This window comes from Berghia stephanieae, chromosome 2 (genome assembly GCF_034508935.2).
Source record: "Berghia stephanieae isolate SIO BIC M18660-M18661 chromosome 2, UCSD_Bste_1.3, whole genome shotgun sequence".
Classification (NCBI taxonomy): domain Eukaryota; kingdom Metazoa; phylum Mollusca; class Gastropoda; order Nudibranchia; family Aeolidiidae; genus Berghia; species Berghia stephanieae.
Genome location: NC_088361.1, coordinates 114,420,608 through 114,447,028, shown reverse-complemented (window position 1 = coordinate 114,447,028; position 26,421 = coordinate 114,420,608). Strand labels below are relative to the sequence as shown.

At 36.3% G+C, this 26,421-nt stretch overlaps 1 protein-coding gene across 14 annotated transcripts in view; it reads left to right on the top strand.

The window, feature by feature from the left end:
- The window catches only part of LOC144966304 (ras-specific guanine nucleotide-releasing factor 2-like), a 376,265-nt gene that overhangs the window by 181,880 nt on the left and 167,964 nt on the right, over positions 1 to 26,421 (top strand). For all 14 annotated transcript variants that reach the window (XM_078902540.1, XM_078902537.1, XM_078902535.1 and 11 more), the window contains one exon: positions 5,552 to 6,269. In XM_078902540.1, the coding sequence (XP_078758666.1) occupies positions 5,997 to 6,269 (273 nt within the window). In that variant the 5' untranslated portion in view covers positions 5,552 to 5,996. The remainder of the gene's footprint in view (positions 1 to 5,551; positions 6,270 to 26,421) is intronic.

Here is a 26,421-nt window from a genome sequence, read left to right as displayed (position 1 = left end):
AAAACAAACACACCCAACAATATAAATAAATAAATAAATAAACGAAACGTCGAAGAAATAGATAGATAGTATCACTCAAGCATTAACTTGTAAATTGTCCTTGTCAATAAAATGGCATTGCAGGTGACGTGAACAATGTTTATCAGATTAGACGACAGGAATTAGGCGGGTATCCCAGCCATCGCTTGGCTACACACGTCAAATGAATGAGTGAGCACTAGTAGTAACAGCACACACACTCACGACGGCATGGATATCAGAAGATATGAATTCACGTCTCTTGATTGGATCATCATCATCATCATCATCATCATCATCATCATCATCATCATCATCATCATCATCATCATCATCATCATCATCACCATCATCATCATCATTATTATCATCAACATTATCACCATCATCATCATCATCAACCTCATCATCTTCATAATCATCTTCTGAGCAGAAGCATGACCATAGTATTTTGACTATAGTTATTACTAAAAATAAGTTCGTTTCGTGTTAGATTTTTTGACGTATTTTTAAAGAGCATTATTAAATATGGTATAATTGTTCTCTGAAAGACACTGGTTCAGCATAGTGGTGATTAGGTGGCGATAAAAAGTAATTTATCGTGATCCATCGCCTTAAAACAGTTTTTTACAGTCGAAAATATGAGAGGTTGAATTTAATTGTTTTATTTAGGAGAAATAAAAAGTTTAAGGCGATAGCTGCATTTCTGGACCATTCTCCCAACGAGTGCAAGTCAGTGGTCAACACCGTCAATCCCCACTAGCTCAGGAGCACTTGGTTATTGGTGCCTCAAGTAATCCCTGGCAGCTTCCCCAAGAGACGTTTATCTATCTTTCCTGCAACTTCCTCTAGCTGGACTCGATCCGTAGGGTTTCGGTCGTAGTAATGGTTACGGATAAAAAAACTAAAATCTCATATTTCAGATCAATTCAACTGTAAAGAATTGACTATCGGAATCGTAAGCTGCGATAAAATAGAAGGTTAATCAAATCAAACGTATCACATATCACGCATCACGTATGACGTAACATCATTAGTACGTACAATATACATTTGCCGCTATGCCATTTTTATATGTGTCACGGAAATGTTTACAGTGTGACATCCAATCAAAAATCTCTGCTAAGGTAGGGTGCCCGAATTTTACAATTCTTCTTCTTCTTCTTCTTCTTCTTCTTCTTCTTCTTCTTCTTCTTCTTCTTCTTCTTCTTCTTCTTCTTCTTCTTCTTCTTCTTCTTCTTCTCTTCTACTTCTTCTTCTTCTTCTTTCTTCTTCTTCTTCTTCTTCTTCTTCTTCTTCTTCTTCTTCTTCTTCTCTTCTTCTTCTTCTTCTTCTTCTTCTTCTTCTTCTCTCTTTTCTTCTTCTTCTTCTTCTTCTTCTTCTCTTCTTCTTCTTCTTCTTCTTCTTCTTCTTCTTCTTCTTTCTTCTTCTTCTTCTTTCTTCTTCTTCTTTTCTTTTCTTCTCTTCTTCTTCTTTTCTTCTTCTTTCTTCTTCTTCTTCTTCTTTTCTCCTTCCTCTTCTTCTTCTTCTTCTTCTTCTTCTTATTCTTCTTCTTCTTCTTCTAATTCTTCTTCTTCTAATTCTTCTTCTTCCTCTTCCTCTGATTCCCCCTGTCCAACCTGTAGTGATTAGATAGCTGGGTCTGTTAGATCTGACGGAAAGTACTTTGCGATAGACTAGCGTCCTATCCATAGGATTGCAAGTAATTGCTATTTTCCGTTTCACACTATAGAAACCAGGATAAACTCCGGAGATATGAGCCGATTGGCTCTGAAGGACTACTTTAGGCGGGAGGGTGTCGAAATTCGGGCCAGCCCTTAAAATTTTACAAAATCGCCGGTGTTGAAGCGGATTTCGTGAACCGTATGTTTACGCATTAAATAACAAAAAATTCCATCCGTTTTTTATTCGAAAAGAAGGCGAAACAGAAGGAAAAGTTATCGGCGGTTAAGATGACATCAATGTTTTTAAGTCTGAAGACACAAATTTAGGTGAAAAACAGGTTTGAAAGCAGCCTATCTAATAATAATAATAAGGAGTCGCAGTCCTAATGGCGCTTGTCGTGAACTGTTTTTGTTCAAGTGGATCTAACGATTTCTATAGAGATGGTTCTCCATTTCTCTCTGTCCTGTGCCAGTACTTTTAGTTGAGAGAGGTCTTTGTTGGTATGGAGGTGTCTCGTAGAGATGGTTCTTGATTTTGCTGGGTGCTGGCTGTTTGGTCGTGTTGTGATGAGTCTAGGTGTTGTTTGTAGTACTGTTGAAGATCTTGGTTTAGTGATGTTGGGAGTGAGGTGGGTGTTCTGCCAGCGCACTTTTTGCCATTCTGTGACAGGTATTCCTCCATGGCCGTTTGTGCAGGGATTGACTCGTCTCGCCTAAGAATATGTCCGAAAAGTTTGCATCTTTGGTATTTGATGGTGTCGCTGATTGGTCTCTTTTGGCAGCGTTCGTATAGTTCGTCATTTGATATTTTATCTGGCCAATATATTCCTAACATTGTTCTTAGATGTTTTCTGTGTAGTGCGTTTAATTTTTCTAAGTTTGATTTTGTTAGTCCCCATGTGCCGCAGTTGTAGAGAAGTATGGGCAGGACGAGTGCTTCGTAATGTTGGATTTTTCTTTGTTGACTGATGAAATCACGGTTCCAAATGTTTCTGAGGGACTGGAATGCCCGTTGAGCCAAAAGTTTTCTTTGATGGATATCTTCGTTTTCGTTGATGAAGTTTCGTAATTTTCTTACACTTTTCCAGTTATCTTGATTCCTATGGATGGTTGTGAGTTCTGTTTTTGACTCGTTTACTGTAAAGTTCCATTCTTTGAGCACATTTGAAATAATGGGGATGAATCTTTCTGCTTCGTGTTTTGTGTCGAATATTAAGTCTACGTCGTCTGCATAAATGAGTTCTGTTGTTAGTCTGTTGCTTATGGGTATATGTGTTCTTAATTCTTTTAACGCGGCTTCTTAGTATGGTATGAATAATATTGGACTTAAGCTATCGCCTTGTGGGGTTCCTAATGTTGTGTGAATTGTGGTCGATTCTTTTCCTGAGAGAGTCGATAATACGACCAGTGTCGAAATTCGGGAACCCTACGCTACTAGACTGAGATGGTGTTACATTTTTGTGCCAATCGACACAATAACACAATGTAAAGAAATGTAAAGTCTAGAATGATCAAAATCTGAGAGACTGCCACCTCATGAACAATAGAAATAACTTATCACAATGGACAATGCATAACCATGTTGACCAATTGCACAATAACGTTGCATGTCTCTTTGCTGTTATGATGAGTTCAGTTGATTCGTATCCTTTTTTAGGCACTCCATGGTATGCGGCCGGGGTTGGGTTTTTTAATACAGTTTTTGCTGTCCTGTTGAATTTGACTTACAAATGGGAAATCATCTAAATGAAGCCATCGCATTTCACCACGATTCAAGTATATCTAGTAGAGTCATGGCGGACCACCGGAACAGCTCGCTGTCCGCGAGACCCTTGCGGCAAAACGAGTCATCCAGCATTGGATCGAAACTCGGAACTGTATCGCTTTCAAACCAATTCATGTCCAATAGGTAGTTAATAAGCGACTCGATGCCTTGGTTTTTAATTGGACGAAAGAAAAAAAAACAATTCACAGTCCGAGCAGGAAATTCCATTTTAACCTGAGATTGGAGGGATAAGAGGTGGAAGGTATGAGGATACGAAAGAGAGAAAGGTCGCCTTATGACGTAGTACATGGAAGTGTTACAGATGCTTGACGTGCAGGGGTTCTTAAACGTTTCCACCAAGAGAGCAGTCAGAGTATCGCAACTCGGACTTCAATTATCTATAATCGCTTTGTCATTACTTGTCTTTTGATGAAAACGGGAAGATCAGGTGTTTGGTCAAAGTAATATCAAATAAATTTCGTCTTTAAAGGGTTACATTGCTACTTGGTTACATTGATGCAACACCATCCCCCCTTTTATTTAGTACTCTTGATTACCATTTATTTTTTTTATTATTAGCAAGTGAGATAGAAGTTGCTGGACGGTGCGTGTCTATTGTAATTTACCTTTTGTCAGTGACACTGATTTTTTGTTTTCAAATGATAGTTTCCTTTATATTATTTTAATGCACAATAAACCTTTTCCACCCTAAGAGCAGTCTAAAAATCGCGACTTGGTATTCATTGAAACTATAATTGCATAGCTGTTATTTGTCTTTTAATGAAAACGGATAGATTTTCTTAAGCTCCAGGTAAGATTTAAATTCCCCTTTAACAGGTTACGTTGTTTGTGGGTTTTTTTCATTTTTTTTTTCAAACTCAGATCGCTGTTTCTTTTTTTTCTGACTGGCAAGCGCTCGCTGCACTTACCCGCATGGCTTGCACACACAAACGATACATTTAGGTCGCAAAACGGTACATATAGGTAACAAAACAGTATATCTATTTTTTTGTGTGCAGCAAACCAATCCGAGCGGCTCGGAGTTGGAAAGACTTTGACTTAAAAGACTGGGCATTTGCAAGACCCTTATAAACCAATTCCCACCCCAGCTCTAATATCAAGTGTTGGTCGCTTGGAGACAGTGGCTTATTATATATATATATATATATATATATATATATATATATATATTATATATATATATATATATATCTCTTAGGTCCAACACAGTCACGGGGGGCGGGAAGAGAACTCGAGCGGGAAGCGGGTCGCTCGTGCAAGGAGGTGCTTGATGAGTACGCGGAGAATGCGGTAAATCGTGGCACGTGTAACCAATGGAAGATAGCAAACTCATGTCAGAATGGCTACCGTGTTTGAAGGGGACTCGTTAATATCTATGTATTTAAACCATAAACATCACGTAAGAAGTCGAAAATACACATGTATCTATGAGGTTGAAAAAATGTAGATGTTTATTACTTACTGCATGTGTATTATGTAATACACAATCAAAACATGCACACTTTATCATCGATTTTGATTTAAATTATTACCACGAGAAAGCTATCACAAACATTGGATAGATCTAGTAACCGAAGGCAGTAAATCAGTCAAGTCACGGGAAAGAATGTAATAATCGTTTGATAGAAATTACCCGCCAGGCAGGAATTCTCAAGCGAGGCGGGACGCGCGTTGTCTCTGTGCTAAGAAAAATCCAACATAAGCGCGATATCTTACGAGCTATTTACGGCGACCTACGTCCTAACTTGTGGTTTCTGCAGGTCCCAGGCTCGATACCCAATTTGAATGGCGCAATGTTGAGTCACTGGGAAAGGCTCTCACCACAGTAATGTGTAAAATGAACACCAGGCAGGTTAAAACCTTTGACTCAGTCGAAAATAATTGTCATTGCACTTTGCATGCGTCATGTCTCATCACATTTTAAGGGTTGCCCTTCGTATGAGCACATTTAGTGGTTGTTGCTCAATGTTTTTCTTTTATCACCATCATTATTTATGACCTCTGATGACTTCACAAGTCAAATATAACTATCCAACTATCAAAATGCCTAACGCATTATTATCTATCTTTCTAATTTCCCCAGATACTACAATGGATGTCAGCCAGCCTTGATATTATCTTCACTTTAAAACCCCAATCGAACGTGGTGGAGTTTTTTGAATTATTGCTTGGATTTAAGTGCGCTCTAACACATAAATTCATCATTTATTCTGTTTAACTCGGATACTGTGGATATATTAATCTAATTCTTTTTCTAGTGATGTATTTTCAATGGATAAACACTGTGATTGTTGAGTTTCTTTAAATATGCTTGTTTACATGGATATACAATGCCACCGCAGTTTTAAACTACAGCACATATTTATAAGCTTTTCCTTTTTTGGATTTTAAATTGTTGTGATTACTACCAGTACCTGGATGTAAAATTTCGGAAACTTTATATTCTGTTACATTAACAACGAAAATCAAGTCCCGGGACTGTTTTGATTTCTGCATATAAGTGATTCAATAGAAAACAACCAATCACAATGCAGAAAAACATTCGCTTCACGGACGGCCAGCTTCTCTACTTGGCCGGAAAAGCCAAAGTAGAGAACACGATGAGTGGATACCTGTACAAAAGGAGCTCGGACATGAACAAATGGCAGCAGAGATATTTCGTCCTCTACCAGAACATTCTATTTTATTACGAGAATGAAACTGCGTCTCGTCCCTCTGGAGTTGCTATGCTAGAAGGAAGCTACTGTGATCGCATCATTAGCCCGGCAGCTCTCAAGGGCAGAGAGACAGAGAAATCGCAGGTAAGATAAATAATAACATTCTACTCCTTCTTGCCAATGTCTTTTAAAAAATATTTTTAAATGAGATTTTATATAGTGCAACATCTACTAAATGTGCTCAAAGCGTAAATAGTGGGTTGTGCGGCTATGTGCTCTAGTGGTATGACACTTGCTTTCGGATCGGAAGATCGTGGGTTCGAGTCTCGCGTTCGGCGCATAGTTGATTCCTTGGAGAAGGCTCTTTACTCAGATTCTCTCACCGTACTCAGGTGTATAACGAGTACCTGGCCGTTAACAGCGTTGTCTTTGTCCAAACATAAATTTGTAATATCGCCTAACAGGCGTCATGTCCCGTTCTAAATATTACGTGTTGCTGTTGGCCAGGGACCCCTTGTAAAGCGCTTTGAGCACGTTTAGTGGATATTGCTCTATATAAAAGCTCAAGTTTAAAAAAAAGTTGTTATTCAATAGCAGAACCAATTGGATCATTTGTTTCCCTGCGCATGCCCAAAACATTTCAAAAACAATTCAATTTTCTCTTTCGTTTGGTAGTCGGTGCCTTGTATTGTTAAGTATATTTGGGGAAGTGACAGGCATTGATTTAATTAAGGCTGCTATTTCCAAAGAATGTGTGCCATCTCCCCTTCATTGTTTACCTCCAAGAGAATTAATAATATTCACATTGTTTTGACTCGAGCGATGGCATTGGATAGATAGTATGCGCTTGGCTAAGAAGCTCATAACATTGCCATCCGGAAGTATAACGACCAAAACACAAAACTGTGTGTATCCATGAACGTTTATAGTCAGGTCAATACAGTTCAGTGAGCATTACTCATAAACGCGGATGGCAAAAAACAATAACAAAGACCTGAGTGACGTCATCTTCGAACTATCTATAATTGTATATTGTGATTCCACATTTTACCCTGTCAAAACATTATTCTAAATCTCACGATTAGAAAGGTCACCTAATACAACAGGTAAACATGCGATGGAAATAGATAGATTATAGATAGAATGGAATTGACGTCACTCGGCTTTTTGTTATTGTTTTTTGCCATCCACGTTTATGAGTAATTCTCACTTAACTATATTAACCAGACTATAAAAGATCATGTTTACACAACAGAGTTATGTGTGCTGGTCCGTTATACTTCCGGATGGCAATGTTGTGAGCTTCATAGCCAAGCGCATACTATCTATTGTACAGGTTTAAGACATAATTGATCATTATTCACATTTCACGCGACTTTCCACTTTTAATGGCTTGAATTGATGCGATGCGTTTAGACTAAACACTCACAACATGTGTCAACCGGATATAACGGTATGACACACAAAACTCTGTGTAACCTTAAACTTTGATAGTCTCATTAATAGAATCTAGGGCCAACTAATCATTAAAATTGCTGTCTGAAAACAATAACAAAAAGCTGAGTGACTTCAATTTGGAATTCCAGATTTCGTTATTTCGTGTTGGAAGAAATGATTTTTGTACTTGTTTTGGTTGAAATTGAATGTCAAGTTTGAAAATTTGGTGTCACAAATTATCATTGCATGTCACTAGTCAAAGGGACGGTTTTACTAAAACTAATAGTTGATATGGTTATGGAATATTTTGCATCTACCTTTACGCAGTTGTCTAATATTAAATAGGATACTTTTAAATTTGTGTTTTAGAATCCCAAACTTTTTGCGATTTCTTGAGAGCGCACGACGAAAACCGAGTTTGAAAATCCAATATTTACGCAGGGTGAGATGATTTACTCGACTTGTATGTCACCAACATTAACTCCCTCCTTACCGGCAATTTTCCGGATTTTTCCCAAAACTTTACACTCAGCCTTTACAAAAATAGTTTTAAAAAAAATTCAAACACAAAATCTGCTCTAGCTACACATAGTTTTTCTGCTAAACGAGCTCTTCAACACAGTTTTATGTACTTTAACTATAGCAAACATTTTTGTTCAAATAGTATGATGCCCAAAAATAAAAAAAGAAATAAGAATGATAAAAATTGTTGTCTGCATCGTAACAAATGTGACGATTTTTCTATGGGTGTTAAGGAGGGGGTTAACATGCACATTACTATTCGATTACTTGCATTGGAATCGGATTTTAAAATGATCCAACTGTGGATATTATACAGATGTATATTATAGCTCTTGATATCCAATTATGTTGAGCAAGTTCCACTTTTTTGTAAATTATTTGGAATTTGTTATCGCAAACTTAATTTTTGTTGTAGTGATCTGGAACAACAAGAACAGAATTGACGCAAACTGCAGCTACTTCATGCGTTGCAAGCATATCAATTTTTCTCAATTGAAGTATTCCATCAGTCATCTTTTTAATTCGATAATTTACTTACACATGGTTATGTTTTATAAGTATTGTAAAAGTTCTAGTTTAAGAACTATTAACAATGAAAATAAATGTCACAGATTACATCTGTTCCACCACGTACTCATTATATAACCACAATATAACTTTTTGAGTGTTCTTTTATATGTTTGTAAGAGTCGTTAGCGACAAAAAATCAAAAGATCCAACAATGTAAGCACCGCCGCCCATTTAGCTTTAATTTAATAACTATAGATTCAAATTTAAAATCATGAGGAAGTGATGGCATTTTTATATGTCAGCTGTAAAGATATTTTCTACCCCTTCCCTCTTTATTTCTCTTCATATTAAATCAATGAAGCCCATTAAGCATTTTTCATATCTTGATATATACCTTCCTCAACTCAGGAACGGTTTTAATGGACACATCAGCGATGACTATTTATGTCTTGTGTATTTATCCCTGTAGTACAAAACAGTATATGTGCTTATTATATACGTATTATAATTTGTTCTTTTCTAGTACTCTCACGGGACGAGAGGCTTACTGGCAATGAGTTTGGAATAAGGTTAATGGATATCTCGTTCCCAGGAACCGGACGTGGAAGCCTCTGACAAAGGATTCTGTCCTTAGAAAAGTGATGGCTAATGTCGAAGTGTTTTGTTTAATAATTTAGTAGACGACGGTAAATCCCACAGAAACACAATCTTGGTGCATCAGATCCCACGACATCTAACGATCAATATTCATTTTTGTCTGACACAGCGTTTGGATGTAAGTCTCTTGGATTTTCCGACTCCATACGAAAGTCATTCGACCTAGCTTTTGACCAATGAGTTATTTCCATTCTCAGGATTGCAGTTTTATCATGCCCATTGTTTAGTAATGAGCCAATAGGCGGCGTTTCGTTAAGAAACTATAATCCATTGCATATCTTGACATTTAGATCCACAATACTAGATACCCAATGTATTAAATAGATATTACAATAAAATGAGACAAAATATCTGAAAGACGTCTGGGTTTGCTATGTTAGCGTGGCAATCAATGTCCTTCGTGGTAACATGGGTTTCTTAAATTTCTTTTATAAGATGCATTGCGTTTGCTTGAACTACCAATTTACAAGCGAGTAAATGAATTAACGGGATAGAGGTTGGGGGTTACCTACGTCACGCTGTCAAACTTTTACTGTTTGAATAGAAAGTTTTCTACCAATTCAATCATCATAAGCTCTGAAGTTTGGAAATTTAGGAAATAATACCATTTTGTAAAGATGAAATACCCTTTGCATTAACGGTGTTTTTTTTGCTCTCTCAATAAACAACCCGAGATTACCAGGCTTCAGCATAAGAGCAATTAGGATAAAGTTACATGTTTATTTTGATGCTGACATCCCGGTGTCGATCCCGGTTCTCCTTCTCCCTGGCCATCCTTTCCCCGCTTCAAATGAAATTAAGATTTGGTCTCGCAATGTGGTTGATACATTTTTGTTTTGTTTAACAATACTATTTTGCTTCTTAATAGACACTTTTGCTCTAAACCTTCCAACGACACATTGCGGTACATTGACATCGAGCAGCCCCTGTTATCATATACATTATTTATGAATATATAATCTTTATAAATATTCAAAGGCTATCCTATATTGGAATACCACGCGTAATTGCTTGCGAATATTTTGCTCGTAGGTATTCTTTGTTGAGATTTAGGGAAAGAGAACATTTATTTATTCATATTTTTAAGTTCCTTTGCGTATCTTCTCACAACTTACACTCGTTCTTTAAAGCTTATTGCTAAGAGATCAAAAGGTCATCTCAGTATGTATCCTGAAGCAGAGTACTCACCATCACACCCAGCCCGACAATCAAAGGGTCTAAAAAAATTCTTGCTAATTAATGGTGAGCTCAAACCCAACTTTGCTTGATGTCTCTTTCGGCATTCTAACCATTGAACTATTTTACCTCCTAAACGGAAATTAATTTGGCATTAAGAATACTTCTCTCAATCATTCATCTTGTAGGTAAATCACTTTACACATTACCCCACTTGACTCACGTATATTTGAGTAGCTAGCAATAATCAGTGATGGAAACTGTAAGATTTTAAGTACGAAAACGACGCCTAACAGGTGATTGGTACTGAATAAAATGGTAGTATGGTTTCATATGGCCGGCTGTGGGAATGAATGAAACATTGTGAAGTGTATTGAGCATGACAAACGTGTGGAAATGCGCTATAAAAATGTTGATATTTCTATATATATTTATTTACAAGCAAGTGCCTTACACTCATGTCAGCAACTCACCCTTGTCCTTGCATTTCGAAAACCATCCAGTAGGATGCGCCGTCCAACCAAATCACGCGATGGACGAGACGATTTAATGATAGCTTAGAAACCGCTATATGTCGACTCTTTCATCAAACTGACCGTGGCAAAAAATAAAATCTGTAATTTAGCATTGCGAACAGAGTTGCGTCAACCGGTCAATCATTCACTCGTACACTCACTCGACAACTTCAGTTTTTTGTCATTTTATCCTAAAAAAAAGTTTACCTCTTAAGTCAATAGAATTGTATCAACGACGGCTTGTCCAAAAATGTTAATTCTTAGACTCTATAAAGACTCTTAAATTTAATCATCTTTGACTATGTTGGGATATCTTTCTCTTTTGGTTAAAATGAAAATAAATGATAAAAAGTTTTGTCAGAATAAAGAAAAAAACCTCAAACAACGAAAAGAAAATCAAACAAAACAAACGGGTGAGCTTTTGTATACAGCAATATCCATAATTGTGCTCAAAATGCTTTCAAGGGGTCCCAAGCCAGCAACAACATTGAACATGTAAGACAATACTCGATGCCTTTAAAGCGCCCTTACATATTCTTTTTGGACCAATGCAACACTGTTACCCACCTTGTGCTCGTTTTACACACGAGAATGGTAAGAGAATGTGAGTAAATAGCATTCTTCCAAGATTCAGTTTTGGGACGCCTCAGCTAGACTAGGACTCGCACGAAGAATGTACAGTTTAGTAGCGGAGGGTTGTACCACACGACCACATAAAAATTACGTTCTTCTCGGCGGCCATCGCCTAAACAGCCCATATGGAAATATAGATAGTATGCGCTTGGCTAAGAAGCTCATAACATTGCCGTCCGGAAATATAACGGACCAAAAAACAAAATTGTGTGTATCCATGAACGTTTATAGTCGGGTTAATACAGTTCAGTGAGCATTACTCATAAACGCGGATGGCAAAAAACAATAACAAAGACCTGAGTGACGTCATCTTCGAACTATCTATAGATAGTATGCAGATGACGTCACTCAGGCCTTTGTTATTGATTTTGCCATCCGAGTTTGTGAGTTGTTCTCACTAAACTGTATTAACCAGACTAAAAGTTCATGGTTACACAGAGTTTGTGTGTTGGTCGGTTATACTTCCGGATGGCAATGTTGTGAACTCCTTGGCCAAGCGCATTCTATCTATAGATGGCCCATCAAAGGAACGACTGCTGTCAACAGGAATCTCCCATGCTGTCCAAAGTGACCACATTGGAGGTTAATAATCTTGCTTTAAAAACAAAAAAACAAAACAAAAACAATAACAATCGAGAGTGCCGCCTGAAGCTAGAATCGACCAAGTGTAATATATCAACTGAATGAGTATATAATATAATCTTTTATCGCAGCACAGGAAGAAGGACAAATTCATCTGTCAAAAAAAAAGAAACAACAAAAAAAAAAAAATAAAAATAAAAACAACAAAAAACAACAAACAAAAAATCTGTAACAAACAAACAAAACACATGTTATCCAAAAATGTTGAGATGCTTAAACAGTTTATTTCTCCTTGTACCGAGGCAATTGTGTATTTTTCATGTCTGTAGGTTGTGTACATTTGCCCAGTTTAGTCTGTCTACTAGTCTGCCATTGATTTTCATGTCAACCCTTGCAGACTCGTCCATCCATTTGATGTATTATATTATTCTTTTATCCTCAATTTAATGATTGTTTAAATCCTATCACTAAGGATCCTTTGCAAAACTTAGGAGTTACGAGGCTGAGTAAAAAAGTAATGGGACTCAACTAATTATTTTAAAACGAATTGAATCAATACCACCCATTATACCTTAAATTAAAGCTTGGTATTTGCGAGTAGAATGCTACTTCTCAACATAGTCTCCGCCTCTCTCGATAACCAACTTCCGCCTTTTTGTAAGGGCATCTAAACCATTCCCGTAAAACTGAGTTGACTGATCTTTGATCCAATTTTTCACTACTGTATTGGCTTCTGCAGCATCTTAAAAGCAATATCCCCTCATTGCCACCTTTTGTGGACCAAAAAGGTGAAGGTCCGAAGGTTTCAAGTCTTATGAATAAGGAGGGTGAGACAGCATTGTCCATCCATATGATGCAATTAAATCTCTTTTCCTGGGTGGGGTTCCTGGTCTCCCGTAGTGGGCAGGGTGGCACTTGCTGTGTCTTCTATCCTCTTATATCTGTTTCCCAGTTTGCTTTCTGTCTTTGTCTTGGAATGAGATTACATGGTTTTGTCCAGACCCTGGCCTGAGTTCTTGGCTGGGAGGGAAATAGTCGAATGTATAGTTATAGTTTTGCGAGATGATATTTTTTCCTTGTATATCATCCCTCTGTTATGTATTATCATTTCATTTTTTAAAACATTGAGTGTATTCAGCTTATTGGGATCTTGTGCTGGTGTCTGGGTGAAACTTTTAGGAGATCTCAAACTCTGATCGTGTGCTCTTGGAATCTACATCTGTTCCCTATTTTAACCATTCCCCTTTGTGTTACTTTTTCCTCAAGTCCTACTCGCTGTACATCTAGAATATTTTTACTCTCCAATTTTCATCCTTTTTACTGGCGTCGATATGACCTACATATGTTGTAAGCGTCCTAAAACCATTAAAAACAAACAAACAAAACTTCCTTTTCCTGTCCATCTCCAAATCCGATCTAACTCGACTAATAGGATAGGGTTCAACACTCTTCTCTCGTAATGACGTCAACTGGTTCTAAAAATCGGAACATTGGCGGACGCCATTATCTCCATCATCGCACCTTATGAAATACTTCTTCGACAAGCATAAAAGCCAGATACGGAATATGACGTGGACTTATTTGCAGGTCGGATAACAAATTCATTAAGGGTTCATTGTTCTAATTTAAATCTAAAAAAATGACGCAAAATATTGTCCAAGCAACAATGTTAAAGTAGGCCCCTATTTATGTTCGCATGTCATACCTGTATTTATGTACACGTCGAATGCGAGCTATCTGTTGAACGCAATATATACAAAACACAATGGCAGAAGACGATGGAAAAAGCAATGGTTACATTGTCATTTCAAGAATCCAAGTCACCTACTACAGTTAAGAGAAGGTACCAACTAGTGTTTCACTATAAAAATCCACCCGAGACCATAAATAGATGGTACAATAACTTAGTCCATACTGGAAAAACAAATGGAACCTTCAAGAGGGAGAGTAAGCTAATATCAGACGGAATCATTCAACAAGTTCAGGTTATTTTTGAAAATCAGTCCGGACGCGTTCCTGCTGCTTACTATCTGCACGTCTTCCATACATAATGCTTTCATCATCATCCATCGTGGCTTGGTGCTCTTGAGTACGTTTCCGGTCAGCTGTCTCCACGAATCACGATCTTCTGCGGTGCGCATGGAATCTGTGTTGCTTTTAAAATCACATTTGGCCATTCTTGGGTTATTTAAATAAGTTATTCTTTGTCTTCCTCTAGCTCTCTTTCCTTCGATCATCCCAGATGTTACCAACTTGTCTATTCCGTCTCTTCTCCACACATGTCCCAAAAAACCGTAACTGCCTCTTTCTGATGGTATTGATCAGTATTCTTCCCTTTTTCGCCTTCTCCAACACTTCCTTGTTTGTATACCTGTCTGTCCATGATAGCCTCGAAATTCTTCTATACACCCACATCTCAAATGCCTCTAACCTCCTCGTACATTCTTTGTCAAGCGTCCACGTTTCACAACCGTATAAAAGGGTACTTATAATATACGCTTCCACTACTTTCATTCTGGTCTTCAACTTTAGGTTGTTGCTTGACACAACTGGTCGCATTTTATGGAACACGTTTTTTTTCTATTTCTATTTAAACTAACTGTTAAGAAAACCGAATGCATGGAGGTCTCAAAGAATGGCAACAACACGATCTTCCACTTGTCAAGCAAAGGAGAGACCATCAAACAAGTAAAGAAATTTAAATATTTAATTTAGGCACTATCATTACCCATGACGCACGTGACATAGAGGATATAATGCTGTCACTTAGCAACAAAAAGATGAATCGTTATAATAAAAATTGTCCAGGATTTGAAGCCAAATAGCTTCTTAGTTCGTGAAGAATTTGCAAACGTCATTCTTGACTAGTGTAACAAGGAAACCACTTATTTGGAGAGACTCGTGTTTTCAACAAGGCAATATTTTTCGTAAATCGAATCTGCAATCGTCACAATACTCGAGTATGGGGAACTCAACAGTTAGAAGAGTTGGATTTGATATAAACTCTCAAAAGGTTGACGCTTGGTGTATCTCAATTGTTGATTGAATAATTGGATATTTGTTCTTAATTGAAAGCACAATAACAGCCGTATGATATTTACAAATGCTTGAAATGAATTGCATTCCTCTTGCAAAAAAAATTGAGATGGCGCCCTTACTTAACGAGCAGCGTGGCTTAGCGGTACGGTCTTTGCTTCGTACCCATAAGGTAACGAGTAAGATCATCCGCCGCTGCGCTGTGTGGCCTTGAGCAAGTCACCTAGCCCTAGCTCACTTTGCGGCGCTGCACTGCGGTTGGCGCCTGGGTTATTCCAGTCTTCCCTTGGAATAGATCCTAAAGACAAATTTCCCCTTGGGGATGAACAAAGGGAATTTTATTTTATTTTTATTTCATTTTTTATTACTCGCTTAGATGCAAGAGCATTTCTGGATCACAACTTTCCAACTGCTGTATTAGGAAGGTTATTTTCCACTCATCTGCCCCCAATGTCTCTCGAGATCACTCCCTTTAACTACAGTTCCCGGGAATATGTCAAGATTTGGGACCGACATTGACAATCTTAAAGTCAAGATACGACAAGTTATTACATGAGATCCACCTTAAATCGCTTCAATACAAATGTAGAAAATTGAGACAAAGAGAACGGAGGTGGACATGTAGAGAAATGATCATAAAATTTTTAGGTGACTGCTTTATGCTACTTTGTGCTTTATAATTGGAGATTTATGTCAAAATGGGAAAGTGCTCTTTATTTGAATTTGAATTTTTGCATTAATACGTGTTCTTTTCGGCTCCATTAAACTTTTCTTTTATCGCAAACAAAATACACTGATCCATTTACATTGTGGATATTAGGTAAGAAAAAAACCTGAGATAATTTTCTGAAGTTTTGACACAAACTGGATATTTTTCTCCAGACTTGTCCCCGAGCGTTTTAATTCTTTATCAGAGAATAATTAATGGACGTTCTGTCTGTATGAATTGATGGATGAATTGATGGGCCGATGGACGGATGGATGGAGGGAGAGACAGATGGGCGGATGGGCAGATGAACGAATGGGCGGACCGACGGACGCCCATAAGTTGGTGTGCTGAATGTCGTAAAATTAATTGACAGTTAGTAATTGAAAAAAAAAACCCATCCAAAACAAACCCATTGATATTGGTAACTTATCCGTAATATATAGAAAATGGTAGCTTCTATGTAGAATTGTATGAAACTGATTTACAAATTTTTAAATATGAATTCACTTAATTTTACGTCATTCAGTGCAAGAATTAATTTTAGCGTAAGTGAATTAACTAGACATTACTTTTACCAATCATTTTAAGCGACTAGAGCTCATATTACATGAGGTGTTGGCGCTATATAAATGTAAACTGTTATTACGAATTTCCCATATTTTACTATAATATTTTAAAGTTTGTGTCTTAAGCAGTCATCTTCCATCTTTAGTTTCTCTTTGTCCCGTGTCGTGCATATTTCATATTTCTTCTAAATTTCTATCAGTTAGTGTGAACATCCCTTTTGTCTATTTGAACGTATTCGCTAATTTCTCTGAGCGTAACTATCTGCCATGCATGTGAGCCATAAGACCCTTTGGGTCAGAGTTCACTCCAGTTCTTTGACGCCACTATTACTGGAAAATGATGCCAGATAAAAAATTTCCAATAATCCAAACCACCTCCAAATATGATCTAAATTACAAAAAAAAAAAACAAAAAAAAAAAAAAAACAAAACCAAAAAACACACACAAAAAAAAAAACACCGGAGTTTTGAAAAAACTCTACAGAAACAAAAAATGTATCATACAAGTCTCCAAACTCTTCTGTTAGGTCTACACTAACATCCGTTTAGAATGTGATTTCTTTGGTCGTGCTGGCGTATACGGTTTCGGAATCAAATCGGTCTAATCGGATCGTACTCTTTGTTACAACAGATAATTTGCAAGATTTGTTTTCTACTCGGCTCCTTTGGGAAGCATAACGTGAACTTGCTAAACCTTATAAAATTAAAGATCGATCTTGAGAAAAATACACTGAAAATATTAAAGCATAGAAACAGATAGACATTAAAATCTCATAGGCCTTGATGTAGCCTATATTTTGCTGTAGTCTCATAAAATTCAGTCAAGTTTCAGTTTCAGTTTCAGTTTAAGTGCCAAAACATTTCTGGTCAGACAGACGTAGTAACCCCTTTCTTCGGCTTGCTATGTACCTAAGTTACAGCCAAATGTGTTTAACTATTTAATTCAGCCTAGATCTATAAAAGTAACAATAAAACTATTTTATTGCATGAATAAAATAAAAAATTTTGAATTTCCTACAGGCAAAATAATGCAAAATTAATCCAAAAATCCAAACTTATGACCCAAATCCAAACGTGTTAGAAATAATCAAAAAAACAAGCAGCTTGGATTTAAAAAATTGAATGAGGCAACCCTGTTGCTGGACATCCTTTAAATAGGATCCCTATCTGAAGCAAAACACTTTCTACAAAATTTAACTCAAAGGAGCAATATAAATGTTCTGTGGGGAGAGTGGTTAAGAGGCAAAGAAAAGGTACTCTTCACGGATTCGAAATCTTTCTTGATTGTGGGGTTCCCCAGTGTTCAGTACTTGGACCCGTTCTTTTTGTTTTGTACGTTGGCCCTCTGTCTAAAATCATCAGAAGTTTTGGTCTGTCCTACCATCAATACGCTGATGATACGCAATTGTACTGCGTTTCCAATACGAGAAATTTACAAGAAGTATCAGCCAATAGTAAAAATTGTATCCAAAGTGTTAAGAAATGGATGAATGAGAACAGACTGAAACTGAATGATGATAAGACGGAGGTTCTGTATGTGGGGAACAGGAAGTGGAAAAGTAAAACAGATTTGAAGTTGGGGATGCCTCTATTCAAATTGTTGACAAAGTGAAAAACCTTGGCACATTCTTAGACTCTGGACTATCGATGGAGCATCAGGTTAATAATTTGGTTAGATCTCTCTTTTTCCAACTAAAAAAGATTGCTTCCATTAGACGGTTCATATCTGAGGATGTGACCAAGCACCTGGTTGTGTCCCTCGTACTATCGAAATTGGATTATTGTAATGCTCTGTTGTTTGGCGTTTCGCAATACAATCTGAAACGTCTTCAGATTGTCCAAAACAGCGCTGCCAGACTAGTATTCATGAAGCGTAGGTGCGACTCTGCCGGACCTCTACTTCATGACCTGCATTGGCTGCCTGTTGGGAAAAGAATTAAATTCAAAGCTTGTGTTTTAGTGTATCGTTGTCTTGAAGGTACTGCCCCTTCCTACCTTTCAGAACTAATTGAAAGATATTCAAAACCCCGCCCCTTACGTTCGGCCAGTGATTCCACAAAACTAGTTGTCCCTCGAATTCGGAAAAATGCTGGAATGAGATCCTTTTCTCATTTCGGACCCTCTATTTGGAACGCCTTACCGCAGAGCATTCGTGAAAAAGAATCTTTGTCTATTTTTAAACGTTCGCTTAAAACATATTTGTTTCGATTTTAGTAGATGGTATGAGAAGCAAGATAGGTTTGGTTTGTGTTGTGTGTTGTGTTGTGTGTGTGTATGTGTGTGTGTGTGTGTGTGCTTGTGTGTGTGAATGAGTATGTTTCAGCCAAAGTAATTTGTAATTTAAGCGCTTAGAGTCTGGTGTCTCGGAGTTATAGCGCTATATAAGTTTTCAGCATTATTATTATTATTATTATTATTATTATTATTATTATTATTATTATTATTATTATTATTATTATTATTATTATTATTTTATTGATCTTGCACCGTCATGCGAAGCAACATCTTTGTTTTGTACTGCTTTCCATCTACTTCTTCCCCTTTTTACTCTCCTATCAGAAAACACGCATGCAAACCATAAAGCCATGCATACACACGCATTATTACAAACATGATAATATATTATGTATTCGAACACACGCATATACGCACACACTTTCGCACTCACACAAACAATTACACACACACACACACACACACACACACGCAAACGCACGTTTTATTGAGTCAAGTCAGGTTATAGTCTACTTTAATCCTATATACTGGCTTACTTATCTACTACTCAACATTCCCAGAACTATTTATCGATCCAAGATGCTCCGTTGCTGTTACTTTTTCTTCATGTTTCTTTATTTATTTATTTATTTATTTATTTATTTATTTATTAATTGATTGATTGATTAATAGTTCAGCTAGTAATATGCCACTCGCCTTCGGATGGGAAAAGGGCATGGCTAGAGCCCCCTACTCTGAGCGGCGAAAAGTTAAGTCCTTGGTGAAGGCTCTTTACTCATATTTTCTCACCGTACTCGGGTGGAAAAAGTAGTACCTGGTCGTTAACGTCGTTGTCTCTGTCGAAAAAATGTAATGTTGCCTAACAGGCGTCATGCCTCGTTATGTAACATGTTAAGTGTTGCTGTTGGCTAGGAACCCCTTGTAAAGCGCTTTGAGCACGTTTAGTGGATATTGCTCTATATAAAAGCTCAAGTATTATTTATTTATCTATTTATGTCGTGGGTGCATAAATAATGTTAACTCCGTGACGGTTAAAGGCATTTGAAATTTCAAAAAAGCAAAACTTATAAGAGAAAGATAACCAAACTTTGGCGAGCAGCACTGGAGATTGCCGGTAATCAGAAGGTCTGAGGTTCGATTCCTAGTCGAGGCAGGCTGATTTTTTGTCGATTGTTTTTTTTCATGTGTTTTTCTTTCTGTTTTATCGATCACTGTTTCATACACAATCTCTCATACCTCTAATAAGAACGCTTAATAGGGCCATCTGGGGTGTTTATCTAGACAGTGTAAATGTGAGCTTTAGCCTCAAAACGGTATTATGTAGAATTGAACTAGAAACTAGATGTTCAAATTACACCCCAAAACATGAGACTCAAGTTACTTTATCTTACTGAGAAGAAATTGTATTATTCTTTTTGATAGAAAAACCCAAAAATAAAAAAAATAAATAAAAAACAAAAAAATAAAAAAAACCCCAAAAAACCTCACCCCCCCCCCCCCCAATAAATAAATAAAAAAAAAAGTAAAGGTGCTATTTTACATTTCTGATCATTTAAAATGTATATTTTCACTTTTAACGTCTATTTAATTTTGATATGGTAGCACATAGACGTTGAGTCACCAATGGCAGTTTTTTTCATCTAACTTTCAAAACAACTTTCCTCCACTTTTGGTCTTACTTGTTATACGTCACCACTTTATTTGTCAACAGACACCCATATTGTCCTTATTACGTTATTTTTAGATCAAAATGATATTGATTAAAACACTGCTAGCCAAAGTTCAATACTTTTATTCATTCTAATCCGGAAATATCCGAGAATAGATTTGCGTTGTTTGAGAGTCGTTGAGGCCTCACTACTAGTCTGTTTGATAGGAGGCGCCTGAAATGGGCCTAATGACCTTTCCATCAATGTCTTCTGTCTTGTTTTTGGACGCGTGATGACGTATATTATTCCCATGCTATATCGATCTGTGAGTGGACAAGATGGAAACATTGTGAGGTGGTCGTATTATGTTTGGTCTGGTTGAGACTGGATTTCCGTCATCATTGTTATCACCTTTATCGTAGTCTTTATGGACATCCTTTAGTTTCCATAATATTCTGTATTATCAACACTGTCCTGACTTTCGTTGCTTTCATCGTCATCGTCGTCATCATCATCATCATCATCATCATCATCATCATCATCATCATCATCATCATGATCATCATCATCATCGTCGTCATCATCATCATCATCATCATCATCATCATTTCTCTCGTCGTAATTCATCCTTCTACAACTACTACAACTGCCTTTACCGCTTTTGCCGTATTTAAAACATTTTAAACAATTTGGCCTGAAAACTACTACTACTACGACGACTACTACTATTACTACTACTACTACTACTGCAACTACTACTACTACTACTACTACTACTACTACTACTACTACTACTACTACTACTACTACTACTACTATTACTACTACTACTACTACTACTACTACTACTACACTACTACTACTACTACTACTGCTACTACTACTACTACTACTACTACTACTACTACTACTACTACTACTACTACTACTACTACTACTACTACTACTACTACTACTACTACTACTACTTCTTCTTCTTCTTCTTCTACCACTACTACAACATCATCATCAACAACAACAACAACAACAACTCCTACTACTACTACTACTACTACTACTACTACTACTACTACTACTACTACTACTACTACTACTACCACTACTACCACTACTACTACCATTACTACGATTACTATCATTTATACTTCTACAACTTTAACACCCAACCATAACAATAGTCTGTCTCGGTGTAATCACTCAAACCAAATGACGGCTTTCAGAGAGCGCAATATTATTACCTGCTTCTGTTTCGAAGATTCCGATTAAAAAATCGATTGCCATTTGTTACCCATCGCCTCAATACGGTATTATATCTAGTTGAAAACGTCATTCCTGACCCACCATCTCAAAACGGTGTTATGTAGGGATAAACCGATTCAGAAAATCGAATTTAGAAATAGAATGACTAGAAATACTCATTGCAATTGTCTATTTCACGTTATGGAAACCGGGATAAACTCCGGCTCCCTGTGCTTAATGCCTCTGAAAAACAATTTCTGATCATTCTGACGTTAATTTCCTTCGTTTTGTTCATTCTGACATGATACCGTTTTGAGATATAGTAAATAAATTATCATAGGATTGTTTTGGTAAGTTATCAAAGATCGTTGCCCATCTCACAGCTTCTTGGCTATGGTATCCCATGTATTGAGAGGATGAGTCGTATACTCTCCTGTCTTTTGTTTGTTTCTGACTCCATTCATAAAGCGAGCAATGACTTGATCATCGTGTTCACAATTTTTAACATTAGGCCTCTGTTAAACCGGAAAAAGGTGAAATTTATACTAAACACTAGTTTGGCACACTGAGCAAGATATAATAAGATAGATAAAATAATAATAGATAATGAATTCATAAATTAATAATTAAACAAAATAGATATATAAACAATAATATATTACAAAAGCAAATAAATGAATATATAGATTAAAGAAAGGAATAAGTAAAATAATAAATCAAAAACATTCTTTAAAAATGTACGTTTTTTTTATTGACCATAGTTAATTGCTTTCAAAATCCAACTCTCCAATGGAACGTGTGTAAGACCTAATAATTTGTTGAAGATGGAAGCATATATTATTATAAATCCTGTAGCATTCAATATTATAGTGAATAACTGATAGACAGAATTGCTCTGCCGTATTAGAAAAAAACAACAACAAAAAACAAAAAAAAAAAAAAATCAAAAACAACAAAACAACAAAAATACATCAAACAAAAAAATAAATAAAACAACAAAAAACAAAACAAAAACAACGCAAAAATTAAAACACCAAAATCCCCCTTCCCCCACAAAAACCCTTAGAAAATAAACAAACAACAACAAATAAACAAACAAACAAACAAACAAACAAACAAACAAACAAACAAAACAACAGTAACATTTTCCCCGTTTGACAAGATAAGTTTTTCTTCATAATTTCGATATATTAAAATGACCCTCGAATTGCCAGAGATGAAAATTCCAATAAACTCTCAGATTTACAAAATTTCCATTAGTCGAGGATAATATTCGATATAATACATTTAATCTATCGATATTTGAAGTAAAACTTTTCCGTCCAAGGGCAAAATATTATAAGCGTTTTGTTGTAGCTGGGCGATGTTGTGTTGCCGATGTCCCGGTATCCATCCAACTCATGATCAAGTATATTCTATACAGCCTGAAGCTCCCGAAGCTATGAACGGTAAATGGATTGAACAAGTAGATTACTTTCATCATTCAAGCCATGATCCCGTTTTATCTCTCATAATATCGTCTTTACAGATTCAGATAATATCGTGTCATTCCACTGTTCATTATAGCCAGCTTTATTCCGCCGAACTCTGGAAAAATCCATATTTTAACATTTGGCCAGATAACTCGTCCTTTCAAATTATATCGATCGATTTAAATGTCTTTCATCTTGGCAACAAAAAACAAACAAAAAATGATCACATCTGGGACTTCATTTAAATCGATTGCTATTTAAAGGATGAGTTCTCTGGCCAAATTTTAAAATATGGGTTTTTTTCCAGAGTTACGGCAGTATTGGTTTTTGAACGATTGTCCCCAAAACATAATGCGTTACAGTGTGTGTCCTATATTCTGTCATTTTACTCTGAAAAGTTACAATCATATTAATTTATAGTTTTATTTTGGGTCATAAAACAAATTCTCAAATAAATAGCAATCGATTAAAATGGCCCTCATGAAATCAAAGGAACTTTTCATGCCAAACGTTTTTAAAATGTCCTTATTTGTGTTAGAGTATGACAGTATTGTAGCTGTTTTATTCATATTTCATGACAACTAACTCATTGATACATTGTATGTTCTCTCTTTTCTTTTGGTCTAAGAAAATGACGTTAAGTACAATAACATTAAAAACCATCAGTTGTTGAATGAAATAAACGTGACAGAATCAACAACCCCCCCCCCCCCAAAAAAAAAAAAAAAAAAAAAAAAAAAAAAAAAAAGAAAACAAACCCAAAAGAAGAAACGAACGAAAAAAACAAACAAAAACCCACATGAAATATAATATACTTTCAATTAAACAAATCACGAAAGAAAATATTTTAATATCACAGATAAATATCGGTATCCTTAACTCTTTTTTTTTCACCAAAAGTTGGTTATATCTTAAAATCCATCGTTTAAGTTTTTAAAAGCTCTTATTCTTCATCGACGGTTTCTAGAGGAAGTAATAGATATTGAATTACTGTCCTCAGATTCTGTTTAAATTACTTGGAGACCAACCTGTTAATTTATTGTACATTGCCGTAACACACTTTTTTTCAATTTGACTAAAGTTTATTTTCTTCCGTGAAGTCCCAGGTTTGAGAGGTTATTTTCGAATGACAAGAGTCCGTCATACCACTTGTCAAACCTTACCTTACTAAAGTTCCTTCTCCTTCCAGAGGTTGGATGTCGGGGGTTTCTTCATATTTTTCATAGCCCATTGCAGCCTCGTTACATTCTGTCAATCTCATTCCAGTGATTTGTTTGATGTTATATTATATCGCCTGCATTTCTTTTTCCACCCTCTTCCTCTTTAATGTTTATCATTTTTTCATTCTAGTGGAAATAATGCGTCGTGTGTGTGTATATATATATAATAAATATATATATATATATATATATATATATATATATATATGTGTGTGTATGTTTGTGTGTGTGTTTTCTTTTCTAAAGTGTCTTTTGACTTGGCCAAATGTACATTTTTTTCCTTTTCTTTCCTGTTGAAATTGTATATTAATTATATTGATTTCATTCCTTTTACTTCTAGAACCTCGAGATTAACTTTTCTTGCTGCCCAATGTATGTTTATAATTTTTATGTAGCTCCATAGTTCAAAAGCACCGATAATCTTTTTTGCCCCCCCCCCCCCCCCCCCCCCCCCGAATCTATGCATTCTTCAAGAAATGTAGCGTATTATACCCCTTTGGTTTTGTGGTAAACCCGATTTTACTGTCGCATTATAGCAAAAAATTAAAAGGCGTCCCTTTTATGCATTGTAAATAAAAAAGTAACAGTTCTAATGATTTCATCACACGCCCATCCAGCTTTACTTATCTATACAGATTTTGACGTTTAATGATAATGATGTGTTTTGTAGTGCGCTAGTGCGCCTTACAGGCAGCCGTGTATTCCTAGCTGTGATCATTTTCTAGTTTTTACTTCGGATCGACAAGTTCTACCTATGCATATTTTATATCGTTTTAATCGGGATCGTTTTGTACTTATGACAAAATAGTTTGTATCGGATTTTAAAAGTGAGTTTTTAAAATTTACACAATATTTTTTTCATCATGAATATCCCAAGAACAGCTTATTAAAAAATATAAATTTATTCGTATCCAGAATTGTGTTCACTGTGATGACTAAAAATAGCCATTCTATTTTTATGACCAAGACAAAATTAATCAGTCCTGGTGGTCAGAGAAAACAAAGTTCAATTTGGTCGCCGTCCAACAACTAGTTACTGTCCACCACGGAGTCCACCAATTCGCGTAAACACAAACACAGAGAGAAATGAAACAACTGATAAGTCCCAAATTAAAGAGCCTGAACAAAGTTTAAAATTAACAACTAAATGTAAAATTATACAATACGACGACTCAATCAGCCAAATTGAATGCGATGTCAAATCTTCAGACCTCCTATCTCAACATAAAAAACTTAACGAGAAACGAGACTGAGAGGAGCGATGAACAATTCAATTATAGAGGAGGCTTCCCAACTATAAACACAGTTCTTGGTGTTAAAATGATAAAATAAAGAAAAGTCTCACTCATTAAGGACAGTGGTTGTCAATGTACAAGGTTTGATAGCAAAAAAGTTGAACTATGGCACACGATACAAAATTCAAAACCACACATTATTTTTTGCCACTGAAACATGGTTGAAACCAGAAATTGAAAATAGGGTAAATTTTTCCACCAACAATATATTTCGGAAAAAAACCCCCCAGACAAAATGGTTTTGGCGGAGTACAGATAGCTGTTACCAATAATTTCAACTCGCACTATCTAGAGGTAAAGACCAACTGTGAGGCTATCTTTGTAAATCTATGCTCCAATCAAACCAATATTACACTCGGCACAGTATCACTAAACTCAGGAAAACAAATTGAACAAATGATGGAATTATCAAAATGCCTTGACAACCTCGACACCAACGATGTAATAATAATAAGAGGTGGTTTCAACCAATCGGATATCGACTGGACAAACGAAATTATTACAGTTCACCAATATCCGATTGCAGTAAATACAGCAGTTATTTATAAGATGAGGGATCAGGATTCACACCAATAAATCAAATCCCCGAATATACAAGATAGTACGTTATCCATACACGAAAACCTGATATAAATCAACAAGATAGAATTGGTACTTCTTCTTCTTCTTCTTCGTTCCCGTCACGTCACATGGTCAGTCCGGTCTGGTGAATGAAGCCCACAGTGGTCCTGAGGTCGTCCTCACTGCCGTACAGCTTCTTTGAGTATGGGGTTGGGTACAAAATAGAGCTGCAAGGTGAATAACTAACAACTACTCACATAACAATAGCGTAACAAAACACAC